Source organism: Lipotes vexillifer, unplaced genomic scaffold (assembly GCF_000442215.2).
Source record: "Lipotes vexillifer unplaced genomic scaffold, Lipotes_vexillifer_v1.1 scaffold433, whole genome shotgun sequence".
Classification (NCBI taxonomy): Eukaryota; Metazoa; Chordata; class Mammalia; order Artiodactyla; family Lipotidae; genus Lipotes; species Lipotes vexillifer.
In genome coordinates, this window is record NW_006774285.1 from 246802 (window position 1) to 259564 (window position 12763).

At 54.3% G+C, this 12763-nt stretch overlaps 1 protein-coding gene across 3 annotated transcripts in view; it reads right to left on the minus strand.

The window, feature by feature from the left end:
- Nucleotides 1–12763, minus strand: part of RNF43 (ring finger protein 43) — a 62909-nt gene continuing 50146 nt past the window's right edge. Inside the window, exons 2-8 of one of the 3 annotated variants that reach the window (XM_007449058.1) lie at nucleotides 8172–8246; nucleotides 7932–8063; nucleotides 7212–7316; nucleotides 5613–5774; nucleotides 4992–5094; nucleotides 2589–3944; nucleotides 1–376 (exon numbers count right to left, since the gene is read on the minus strand). In XM_007449058.1, coding sequence (XP_007449120.1) covers nucleotides 330–376; nucleotides 2589–3944; nucleotides 4992–5094; nucleotides 5613–5774; nucleotides 7212–7316; nucleotides 7932–8063; nucleotides 8172–8246 — 1980 coding nt within the window. In that variant the 3' untranslated portion in view covers nucleotides 1–329. The remainder of the gene's footprint in view (nucleotides 377–2588; nucleotides 3945–4991; nucleotides 5095–5612; nucleotides 5775–7211; nucleotides 7317–7931; nucleotides 8064–8171; nucleotides 8247–12763) is intronic. The other 2 variants (XM_007449057.1, XM_007449059.1) reach the window with 2 other exon arrangements.

Genomic DNA, 12763 nt, shown 5'->3' on the forward strand with positions numbered 1-12763 from the left:
TAACACCTACCTACCTATACCTAGCTTCCTGCTCTCAGAAAGCCCCAGCCTGCAGGGGAGCCAACCCACACAAGTGGTAGCTGGTTGCCTGGCTGGACACAGACTTGCTGCACTGCAGATGCTTCTGCAGACAAGGTCTGGAGCTGGGAGCGGGAGACAACACCTCCTGCCGCCCACCATCACACTCCTCTGCCAGTGGTTCCAGGAAGGATGGCAAAGAAAAGGGGTGTTTTCTGAGGTCCTTTCTTTTCTCAGGAGCAGGACTCTGTGCCAGGTAGGGCCCTGAGTCATCTGGCGAGCACTCTTGGTTGGAGCTCGGCCTGAACGTCTCACACGGCCTGTTCACACAGCTCCTCAAGCTCCTCCTCTTCTGAGCCTGCATTTAGAGAGAGAGGAGGAAAGAGGTCACTGAGGGTCAGGCCAGTCTTCTGCTTGTTCCACCGGCAAGAGAGTATGGCTGGGAGCGAACTACAGAGAGGCAGGAGCAGGGAATAGGTCCAGAAGGGTGATCAGATTGAAAGCTGAGAGCGGCCCCCGTTGGGACACAGGAGAGAGAAAAACGAATCTAGAGAGAGAGATACATAGATAGCAACCAGTGTGTTACCCATACTTACTATTTATTCATTCGCCCAGTAAACATTTATTATGCACTTGTGGATCTGGCCTGCTACCATGTGCCAAACAGAAGACCAAAAAGACTAAGCAGGGACCTGACAACCTTGTAGGAGAAAAGGTGTGCACGTAAGTGGCAATTATGCCAATGGGGGCAGGACTGGGGTCATAAGAGATGAATCACGGAAGGAGAAAGGTCATGTCCAAGTGGAGCATCAAGAAGGGCTTCCTGAAAGTGGGGATAAATGCGCTGGTCCTGCAGGAATAGGGAAGAATTAGATTTACGGGAACAGGAAGGCAGCAGAATATTCTGGGCTGCAGAAACCGCAGGAAGTGTTTACCTAGTTTGGCTAAAGCTTGGAGCAGGGAAGGGAAGGGGAAGAGTGGAAAATAAGGTTGGGAAGGAAGATGGGGGCTAGCTGGTACTAGGGCCTTGAAGGCCAAACCAGGTTGGATTTTTCTTTACTCTGAACAAAACAGAACATCTGAAGATTTCTAGAGAGCTTGTTTGAGGAGGATGACCCCGGCAGCAGAATGGAGGGTGGGTGAGCAGGATCACAGTGTTGTGTGGCCCTACAGGACAGACACTGATGTGCAGGGCCTGGCCTTCACGGCCCTGTGACAGAGAAGGGAGGAGCCAGGGGGCTCCCGCCCCGACCTTCAGGCTGCACCTAAGACGTGGACTGGCGCCAGCAGTACTGGAGAATATGGTAAAGCTTAGCAGAGACATGGTTGACAGAACCTGGCGAGGATTATATCTGAAGAGCAGGGGAAAGGGAGGCATCGAAACCAGTTACGAGTTTGAGAGAGAGAGGGCAGGTAGTGGTCTGGCACTGGCAGCACTGAAAGTATACACATGACAGGATTCAAAAGGAACCATCAAACACATGGCCACATCGGCATTACATGGCCCTATGGAAGCAATTGTCTTCTATACTATAACAGCTTGCATGCCTATCTCTCCACAGACCTGGTTCTCCTGGTTGACAAGTTCCATGTCCTCAGAGCCTGGAACCTAGCACATAGCGAGCATACAACGCAGAAAGAAAAATGGAAGGAAGAAATGAATGGATGGATGATAGCAGCTCTCAGGTCCTGCCTGTAGGATTCCTGGACCCCAAAGTCTTATATTTCAGGACCTTTGAGGGCAGAGGGGTCCTCCTAGCGATGGCTCTAGGCAAAGAGCTGTGTCATCCACACAGTGGGGAAAGATGGGGAAGAGTAGGGGTTAGGGGATCCGGAAGAGGAAGAGGAGGATTTGAGCAAATAAATACCCAGTTAAAGTCAAGGATTCACATTACCACCACTGGCTGCAGTACAGTAATAGGGATGCACTGAGTCCCCAAGAAAATGAAGTCAGTCTTAGTAACAAAGATGCATAGAAGGGAAAGCCCTAGTAGTTCTTTCACCCGGAGGAACGGAGAAAACCACAGGGCTGCTAGGAACCAACTGTGATCTCTCTCCTTTTTTTTTTTTTTTTTTTTTTGCATCATTCACATAGCTCTTCTCATATAACCCAGAATTATGGTTCTCTGTAGTTATTTCTCCTATAAGATCTCATATGGCCTGGGATTACGGTTTTCAGTAACTATCTGTCCATGCTCTCCTCAAGAGCAAGGAACAGTCCTTGGCCTTCTTTGTATTTACAGCTAATACTAAGCTATATGCTCAGCTGTACCAATTTTTAAGATATTGAAACACTCACGATTGAGCTGCTGCCCCAAGCCACCCCAAGTACTTTCTGCTGTCTCAGCCACCCTGGTACCTCACCTGAGACCTCCCTAGGATCTGGCAAGTAAAGGATTAACACCTGGCAGAGCCAGCATCCTACGCTATGCCAGTTGTCCACTATTTTGAATGTCACCCCTGTTGGACCCTTCTCAGCTTCCATCAACCCTCTGGATGACTTGACCCGTTCTGCCATATCCAGCTCTAGTCTCCTGTCCCCGCCAGACCCATTTCCCCTGAAAACTCACCAGGCTGGGCTGGCAGCACCTGGCAGTGTGGGTAAGGGCATGGCCTACCCTCTGGGGTGCCAGAACTCCATTCGGAAGGCCCCTCCCCAGACGGATATGGTCCTAGGGGCTGGCGTGTAGTCAGACACAACCACACCGGCTGTGAACCTGGGTAAGTAGGGCCTGGGGTTTCTGGTAGCAGCCTCCTGTCCAGGCCCGGAGGTCCGAAGATCAATGGGTGGGCCTCTGGAGACCAAGGATATGCCAGGCTGGGGCCATAATTGGGAAAAATCTGGCACACTCGGTGTGCGGCCAAGTCCTGGGGTCGAGAGGCTGGGGAGGGCTCTGAGGGACTCCCGCGCCGTTTCCTCTGTGTGTGTCGCACAGGGAGGCTGGATTTCTGCAAGTGGAAGAGGCTGCTGGGACCAGGGCTGGGGCTGGAGGCGTCCGCTGGCCCAGGGGCTGGCTCGGTGAGGGCCCTGGGCCGTTGTGGGCTGGGGAGCTGTCCCGACGGGGCTGCTGGGTTGGATCTGGCTGCTTGCGGATCAGGTGAAGGCAGCTCTGGCTGGAGTTGTGTCCGAGGAATGGCAGGCCTGGACTGCGGGACTCCAGTTTCTGGGCCAGACCTCCTGCCGTGCCACTGGAAACGCTTTTTGTAGTGGTAGTGCCGGTGGCGGTGGTAGTGGACATGGCTGGAAACCGGGGTTTCCCCTGTGGGCACCACTGAGTCCAAAGAACGGGGCCGAGAGGTCATGCTAGGCTGAGCCTCCTCCCGCCGGCGCTCCCCTTCAGGGCTGCAGTACACCAGGGGGTCAAAGTCACTGCTCAGGGAGCTGCGGAAGGTAGAACTGCTGCCGTGGATGCCCTGCAGGCTGATGTCCGTGCAGTTGACCACTGAGTCACTCGAAGAGCCGTGACAGGGCCCTGAACTGGAGTCACTGGCTGGCCCGTCTGCCAGGTAGCCGCTGCGTTCTGTGCAGTAGCTTTCTCCAGACCCGCTGCTGTCGTGAGGCCTGGCCCGGCGTGGGGGCATGGGGCAGGTGGCAGGGTGCTGCAAAGTGCACCGCAGGTGGCTCAGCCCCCAGCCCTGCGCAGACGGGCTCTGGGCCACTGCCAGGCGCTGTGGTTCGCCTGGAGCCCGGGGATGTGCGCCTCTGGGGAGGCGGTGGTGCCGAGGGCCCACGCCTGGCTCCTGGGATGGTAGGAAGGGACCAGGCCGTGTGGGCCGAGCCGCTGCGCTCCGGGAAGGGCCCGACAGGTAGGCAGCAGGCAGGTGGTAGTGGGCATGGCCGGGATGCTGGCGAATGAGGTGGAGTCTTCGGCCTGGTTCTTGGTAAGATCGAGACGGTCCCAGGGACTGAGAAAGTGAATCTCCCTCTGGAAGAGAGAACCAAGAGCACAAGTGTTTGACTCCACAAACGGAAGGAGGGTGCATTCAGAAAAGCGTGGCTGTAGCGTACTTATTGAGCCTGCATCGCCCGCAAGTTCCATCAGAGTTTGGACGACCGAGGATACTCCTAACCTGCCTGTGCCCGGGGATACCCTTGCTCCCTCCAGTCAGTTGTCTCCTTGGGTGTTCCACTGTGCATGGCAAGCCCTGCTCCTCCCATCAGCCCTTTGGGGACTCGCGCCCAGGGCCACTGCTAGCCCACACTGCACCTTTGGGTGAATTAGAAAAAGGCTCTCTTTCCTCAAGACACTTCACTTTCATCTTTTAGAAGACTGTCATAATATCCTGGTTTTGTTCGAACAGAATACTTTATTGCCAGAAAAGTGGAATAATAAATATACAAATCTTGGACTTCCCAGGTGGCACAGTGGTTAAGAATCCGCCTGACAATGCAGGGGACGCGGGTTCGAGCCCTGGTCTGGGAAGATCCCACATGCCACGGAGCAACTAAGCCCGTGCACCACAACTACTGAGCCTGTGCTCTAGAGCCCACGAGCCACAACTACTGAGCCCACGAGCCTCAACTACTGAGCCCACGTGCCACAACTACTGAAGCCCACGCATCTAGAGCCTGTGCTCTGCAGCAAGAGAAGCCACCGCAATGAGAAGCCCACGCACCGCAACGAGAAGCCCGGGCACCGCAATGAAGAGTAGCTCCCGCTCACCACAACTACAGAAAAGCCCGCGCACAGCAACGAAGACCCAACGCAGCCAAAAATAAATAAATAAACAAACAAACAAACAAATCAGTCAGATTTAAAATCAACAAAGTTGTCATGAAAATACATCATAAAGATGCCTGCAGTGCAATGGCCGCCACCTCAGATGAGGCCCTTTCGAGCAGTGCACAGCTTAAAGAACAACTGAGGCAGTCCTGCCTTCTCTTCAGCTTCGAGGCAAAACACTTGCCCAGAGGGAAGCCCCTTCTAGACCCATCTGCCTGCGCACAGGGGAGTCCTTGGCCCACCTCCTACCTACGATGTTGAACATGCAGAGGGGGCAAGTGCGATGCTGATGCAGCCAGGGGTCCACACAGGTACGATGGAACTCATGGAGGCAGGAAATGACCCGTAGCTCCTGGAGAAAACAAGGGGTCTGAACCAGAGTTGTCTGTAGCTACAGCCGTGGCCAGGAAGCAGGGCGTTCCCGACTCCCTCTGGCCTCTCCTTACTGCCGCCATCTGCTTTCAAAGACCTCACAGTAGGACAGAAATGGTATGGGCTTTGATATCAAGTAGACCTGGTTTTTGCCACTTAGCTGCATGACATCGGGCAAGTTTCTTCACAGACAGTTTTCTGCTGTAAAATGAGGCTAAAAAACTAATCTACCCCCACCCCTCACTGTCACGAGGCTAAAACGAGACGATGCCTCTAAAGCATCCACTGCAGAGCCTGCCATGTGGTACACACTCAACAAACAGTAGTTCTCTTTCCCTGGAAAGCCAGGAAAATAACCAAACCTCAGGGTTGCCTGTGCAGGATACACAGGACATAGATGCAGCTCGAGCACTCACGCCAGCCTTAAGTGCTTCCTCCCCCAAGCTCCAGCCTCCCTCCCCAGCCTGGTCATGGAGGTGAACCACGGCCCTGCCTTACCTGGCCCTCTGAGAACTCCTCCAGGCAGATGGCGCACACAGGGGCTGAACTGCAGCTGCTACCTGAGTCTGGCCACTCGGCCCGGGCCCTCCTGCAGCCGGGCTGGTACCTCCTGGTGGCCAGCTGGCTGATGGCCCAGGCTGTTCGCTGCTGAAGGGGATCCTGGGAAGAGGGGTGGGGCCAGAATGGGGCAAGGGCTCCTCTTTCCTCAGCCCTGGACTCCAGCTTGTACTCGGTTCCCAGCCACCCAGTTAGATCCCGTGACCACTTGACCACTCCGAGGCGTTTGTATCCTCGGAGTTCCTACGTGGCTCTGCCAAGCAGGCTAAGCCCTCCCATCCCATTCCCCACTCATACTATTCATCCCATTCCCCACTCATACTATTGATTTTCCTTCCCTCAATGACCCATGAGAGCAACTTTTTATCCAACTGCCTGCTTGACATCTCAACTTGGATATCTAACAGGCACGTCAAACTTGACAGGCCCCACACTGAACTAATCCCATGAACCGCCCAACCACACACCTGTCCTCCCGCAGTCTTCCCCACCTCAGTAAAGGGAATTCCATTCGTTTAATTGCTCGGGCCAAAAATCCTGTTGCCATTCTTGACCCTTCCCTTGAACTCCGTGATCAGTCCATTAGAAACCTGTCAGCTTTGCCTTCAAAGTGTATGGAGAGTCTAACTAATCCTCACCACTTTCACTGCTACCTCCCTAATCCAAGCTACCACTACTGTCCCCTGGATTCCTGTAATAGCCTCGGAGCTGGTTTCTCACCACAGATCAGGTGAGGTCAGACCATGGCTCTCCTTCCGCTCAAAACCCTCCCGTGAGTGAAAAAAAAATCCTGACAAAGGCCTTAACGGTCCAATACCACTGGGCCCCATGAACTCTCTGTCCCCACCTGCTGCTCTGCCCTCTCACTCACTGGATTCCAGCCACAGGACCGTCTGGCTGTTCGTCAGACATAACGGGCACACTTCTGCCTCAAGGCCTTGGCACTTCCTGTTTTCTCGCCTCAATCACTTTCTCCCCAGGTATCTGCACAGATCACCCCCTCACCCGTTGAGGGTCTTACCTGTAATGTCATCCTCTCAATGAGGCCTTCCCTGGCCTTGCTTTTAAAAATTAACCCTGTCCCCTTTCCATTCCCTCCCCTTTTCTATTTTATTTTTCTCCCTGGCACATACCACCGTCTAAATTATTGTATATTTTACTTATTTATTTACTTACATTTTACTTATTTATTTACTCATTCATTTTACCTATTTATTGTCTGTCTCTTTCCATTAGAATGAAAGCTCCCCGAGGGGAGGAATCTTTTGTCTTTTTGTTCACTGCACTATATCCCCAACAGCTGGAACAGTGCCTGACACAGAACAGGAGCTCTCACTCTATTTGTTGAATGAATGAACACATGAGGGCTCTTGTGGAGAGAGGCTGCTGGAAATCAGCAAGGTCATTTGCCGGGGGATTTAGGTGTAAACTGTTTCACGGGCGTAAAGGCACCTTCTTTCCTCACTTTGCCCTTCCTGCTCCCCACCTTCCCCCACACGTGCACTCGCCCACCTCCACCAGGGAGCCCACCCGCCTCACCAGTCTGCTGTGACGGGGGCGGCACCGGATGCGCAGCACCGAGGCCAGGATGACCACAAAGATGGTGCCCACCACCGTCAGGAGGATCCACACGTCATAATCTGGCTGGGGGAGCGAGCAGAGAGGGAAAGGGTCACGCTTCCGGAAGGAGCGGGGCCAACCCGGGAGAAACACAGGAGCCCAGGAGACACACAGAGAACTGGAGGGCCCCTTGAGTCTTCCAGCAGAGGGGATGAGGTTGCAGGTGGGCTTAGGTGGTCCCTCTCTGCCCACGGGCACTCCTCCAAACGTCTGCTGTGAGAGGTACTATCTCGAGACCCATGTGCTTGGGAAAAAGGGGACAGGGGCCCGTCTACAAGGTGCAAGCTACCCAGTGAGCAGCTGGCCGAGCTTCCCAGTCGATGGAGAAATACCAGCCAGGATTCAGGGGGCCTGGGGACAAGGGTTTCATTCTGGCTCTGCTACTCTGTGCCATGAAACCACGATGCTGAAAAACAACTTTAGAGCTCAGCTGACCCAACCTGTTCATTCTGCAGATGGAGCTCAGAGAGGGGAAGAAACTTGCCTAGAGGTGCACAGCTGGTGGACAGAGTTGAGCTAGAGGGTTTCCAAGGTCTCTTTAGCTCCAGGAGTCTAAGGGCTTTTGGTGAGAGTCACCGCAGGAAAAAGTGCAGGTGACAGCAGGTGCTGGGGCCAGGGCTGGAGACCTAGCGTGCTTACCCACATCAGGGGCTCCTTCAGCTCAATCCTCACGTGGGCCTTTCGGTTCTTGTACACAAACTCCATCAGCTTCTCGGCATCATTACCCCAGATCAACACCACTGGCCACGTCAGCCCCAGGGGCTGCTGCAGCTGCAGGAGGGAAAGTGCCCACAAGGGTGGCTGTGTCCTGACTTCCTCCCCGGCACATTTCTCTTCCTTCGTCCAGCCCCCTCCTCAAACACCCCACGTCCCGGGTACCTGTTCAGCAGCAGCTCGATCCTCCGTGATGTCAAAGAGGACGGCGCTGGCTCCCCGCTCCCCCGCCATCCGGGCCTGCAGAGACACACAGCAGAGGTCCCGCAGGGGTCAGACACACAGCCCATCCACGCCCTGGCCTCGCCGCCCCCTCGCGTCCCTTCCTAGGATTTTGCACACACCACACCTCTGTACACCCCCACATATAACACATGCAAGGGGTCAGTGGGGTTAGGATCCCCTGCCCCGCCCCAAGCTCACCCAGGTCCACTGCCTTCCAGGACAACATTCAGTCCTTCCTTTCGTAATGGAACAAACCCCTAACAGGGTTTAGTAGGTGCCAGGGGGTGGACTAGGCTCTAGGCCTAAGGACAAATAAGACACAGCCCCTGCCGTCAGGGTGCCTCCGGTCCGCCTTCACGAAGCACTGTGAGAACCGAGAGCAGGGAGCCACCAGCACACCCCAAGGCCTGGCGGGGGTGGTGGTGGTGACCAGTCCCCAGTACAGAGAGGTGGACAGCTCCTTCAGAACAGAACTGGGCTTTCCAGGGTCCAGCCCTGCCTGACAAGAGGAGCCTGCAGAGCATCCCGTCCCCCACCTCAGGCCAAGTTCCTGGAGCCTGGGACACTGCTCTCACCCAAGGCGTCTGTGATAGCCCCAGGCTCAGCGCATCTCACGGCTCTCTCTCCCTGCCACACTCTAGTCTGCAACTCTTTCTCTGGCTCCAATTCAAGGACTTACTGGAGTCCCTGTCTGGTGCTTTATCCCTTCACCCCCTCCCTGAGGGTGGCAGTAGAGACTCGGGTTGGGAGGGACCCGAGGGGCTGTTTCCACAAGGACACAAGTGTGCGCACGTGCCACATGCACATGCACATGCGTGCTCGCCAAGGCTCTGAGAGGATCTAGCCAACCAGGCAAAGCAGAGAGCAGAGCCAGAAAGAGAACAAAAAGCAGGAATCTAGGGGCTCTGGGTGTGGGGTAAGACCAGGGAGATAAGAGCTGAGGGGGTGGTGGAGGCACGAGGGCAAAGGACCCACAGACAGACCCTGCTCCGGCCTCACTGTCGACTCTCTCCCGGGCGCTGGCGCTCTCCAGCGCTCCTCCCTAGGGCAAAGGCTCACCTTGCGAAGGCATCAGGCTGGGACCTCAGGCCCCTGGGGCCTGCTGATCCTTTTGGGCCTTCCTGCAGGCACTGAAGGAGTTAACCCTTCTGCAAGTAGTGCAGTCAGGAAGAGGAGCCGGTGCTCCGGCTTACACTCCAGCGCTTTGATCTCTGCTTCCCTTCCCTTCTCTCCGGTGAGAGCCTGTTGGGGCAGGTCTGCTGCCAGGCAGGCCAGGGGAGCGGCTGGGCTCCCGCTCCCTGATCCCTACTCCCCAGGCGGCCTCGGGGGCCAGAGGGCCCCTCAGAACAGGCAGCCTGCAAGCAGGAGAGCCCAGGGAGGGTGGTGGAGACACTCAAGTGGGGCCTTTTCGGCCAGGAGGGTACCTTCCCTCTTCCCTCCCTCCTTCCCTGAGGAGCTGGGCTAGGCCCTCTCTCTACCAGCACCCAGGCCCAGCCCAGGCCCAGGCTCGCCAGGCTAATTGACCGGAAATTCACAGGACTCGAGAATGGAACTGCTGAAGAAATGGAGAGGTCACAGCCTCCATCCTCCTCTAGCCTGCTTATTCCCAGGAAGTCTCCCCCACCGAGGCGACCCCAGGCAAAAAGAAGTTGTCCAGTCTTCAGAGCCCTCCAAACCAGGGCCTGGGAGCAGCCCTAGGGGAAAAGGAGAAAGACTCCTGCTAATCTCATAGTCCATGACTTAACCAAGGGGTGGGGAGGTCACCCGAGTAGTCACAGAACTGAGACTCCTGGATCCTCAGTGCTACTAGGGTCTCATGTTTCTCATCCCCAGAATGAGACCCTGAACCCAGCCCAGCCTGGAAGAGCAGGAGGGAATGGCAGAGACTTCCTTCTCTGGAGATGTTCTTACTTCCCTACCCCTCTCTTTTTGAAGGGTTGGGGTAGGAACGGTGGAAAGTAATTACCCTGACGTTCAAACACCCCAGCCGATTACAGCCCATAATTACAAAGTTGTAAAAGTGATCAGAGAGAGAGGGTTGGCCAACAGGGGAAACAAACAGGCCTTTCAGACAGTGGGTGCCTGTGTTCAGAGTTCTAGGACTCAAAAAGCAAGATTTGGGGCCAGATGGAAGCCCACTCGGGGGCTACCCATGCTGCCCTGCAGTCCGCCCGCACCCAAGCAAGAGGGAGGGAGGGAGGGAGGGAGAGAGAGAAGCATTTCTTCCAGACCAGAACCTGGAAGACAGAGAGGACAGGCAGGCCCTCCAGGCAGGAAGAATGGGCTTTAGAAAGACAAACCAGAGACCTCTTTGGGCGCTGCAAAGATTCAGCCAGCCCTCTAAGAGCAGCGAGCAGGCTGCCCATGGCCTTTAGCAGTGGAAGCCAATACGTTCCAGGACTTCACTCTGCACTTCCCTGCACCTTAGATTTTCCTCTCCAGACACAGTGACAGTCACTGTGTATCTCCTCCTCATCAAAGATTGACTGAGCACCCACTGTTCTCAGGGCACCAAGCCAGGGAAGGCCAAGCCCTCCAGAACAACTCATAATCTAGCTGTGGAGACAAAGCACATACGTACGATTATAATGCTGATGACAACATTCTAGAGTACAAATGAATGAAACAGACCAGTCATTTCCAAACCCTTTTTTTTCACTGCAGAAAGCCCTTCCCTCCATTGTGCCCCCCGCAATACACACACGCGCGTGCGCACACACACACACACACACACACAGACTGACACAAATCGTCAATACAAAACAGATAAAAGCGAGCTGAGGCTGAGGGTGGGATTAGGGGTAAGAAGGACCCTTGGCTTCCCCCCAACCCCAGCCCCTGCCAAGGCACCTCCATGAAACCTGGTGTGAAAAGCATGGCCAGAGACCCTGGCAGCATGCCAGGAGGGAAGGATCTCTGCTCCCAGTAGCCCAGCTGGGCTGAGCCAGTCAGGAAAGATTCAGTACAAGAGGTGGGATTCACCTAGGCTTGAAAGCAAGGGGAGGAGGAAGTAGAGGGGATATAACCGCTATTGAGACCCACTATGCCCAGACTGTTTAGGTTTGAGTACTAAATCTGCCATCAACCATTAGCTGTGAGACTTTGGGCAAGTCACTTAACTGCTGTGTGCCACAGTTTTCCTTTCTGTAAACTAGGGATAATAACAGGACCTACTTCACAGGGTTGTTCTGAGGACTATGTAAGTTACTCCATGTAAAGACTTATGATATGTGCCTGGCACATAGTAAGTATTCCTTAAGTATTTATTTACTTATTTGTATCTGTCATTAAGCCACTCTTAAGTATTAGTTATCATCATATCAGCTATCGCCATGTGCTTTGCGTACATGACTTCATTTACTCCTCACAACAACTCCATAAGACAGGCATCAGCTCCACTTTTGGACTGAGGAAAAAACAGAGGCTCAGAGAGGCTGAACAACTTGCCCAGGGTCACACAGCTGATAAGCAGTGGAGGCAGAATTCCCACCCAGGACTTCAGCCTTCCAAGTACCTGGTTAGCAGGGAGTGTTCTCTGTGGTAAGAAAGGCAGGCCTTGTACCCAACTTTTTTGCCTCCAGAGCCAGCTCCTTCCACCAGGCAAAAAGCCACTGCTCCAGCCCAGGCATGAGGTGCTCAGGGCCTGGGGAATCACAAGGATGGCTGTGGAGTTGCTAATAAAGAAACAGAAACCAATCTGGGTGACTGTGTAGGGGGAGGAAGGTGGTATGCTGACAAGAATGAGAGTCCAGAAGAACTACAGTGAGGGTCAGAGACCAAAAGAGGGAACCATGACAGAAAAAGGCCAACCTTGTTAACTATGAAAGCATAGGATGATGATGCCAATGACAAGGACAGCAGTGACAGCTGCAGTCATTTACTGAGTGACTGCTGTGCGCTTGGCATCTGTACTGTCTCCTCAACTCCTCATAACTACTATAAGATATGAGCCCTGTTACTGTTCCCCTTTTACAGATGGGGAAACAGAGGCTCAGAGAGCTGAGCTAAAATGTCCAGGTCACACTGAGGGGCAGTGGAGAAGCCAGGCACCAGACCTGGGGCTGTCTGGCTCAAGAGCCCCAGTTCCGGGGATGGGGACAGCACCACTGACACTAATTGATTTGCCAGAGCAGAGCTGACTGAGGTCAGTGGTTTTCGAATTTCCTCACCAAAGACCCAGCTTTCCCCTATGCCTCCCACAAGCCCTATATTTAAATATGTTTTACCAGACTAACTGCATTTATTATGCACAATTCATTTTCCTATGAGATAACTTGTATTAACACATTGAACTGATAGAATTCAACCAAAAGCAAAAAAAGTGAAGAGTTCAGTTAAGCCTGTGCAAAGTCTAAAATATTGAAAGTAGCCCAAAGATCCACATTGCTACCTTCACAGGCCTCCTTTGGGCCAGGGGATCCCAGGTAGGAGCTACTTGGTCAGGTCAAAGGATGAGAGAGCCGAGGGATGCCTCGGACCTGACCCGCGAGAGAGCTTGGGGCCAGAGCAGCTCCGCAGAGTGATGGCGGGGG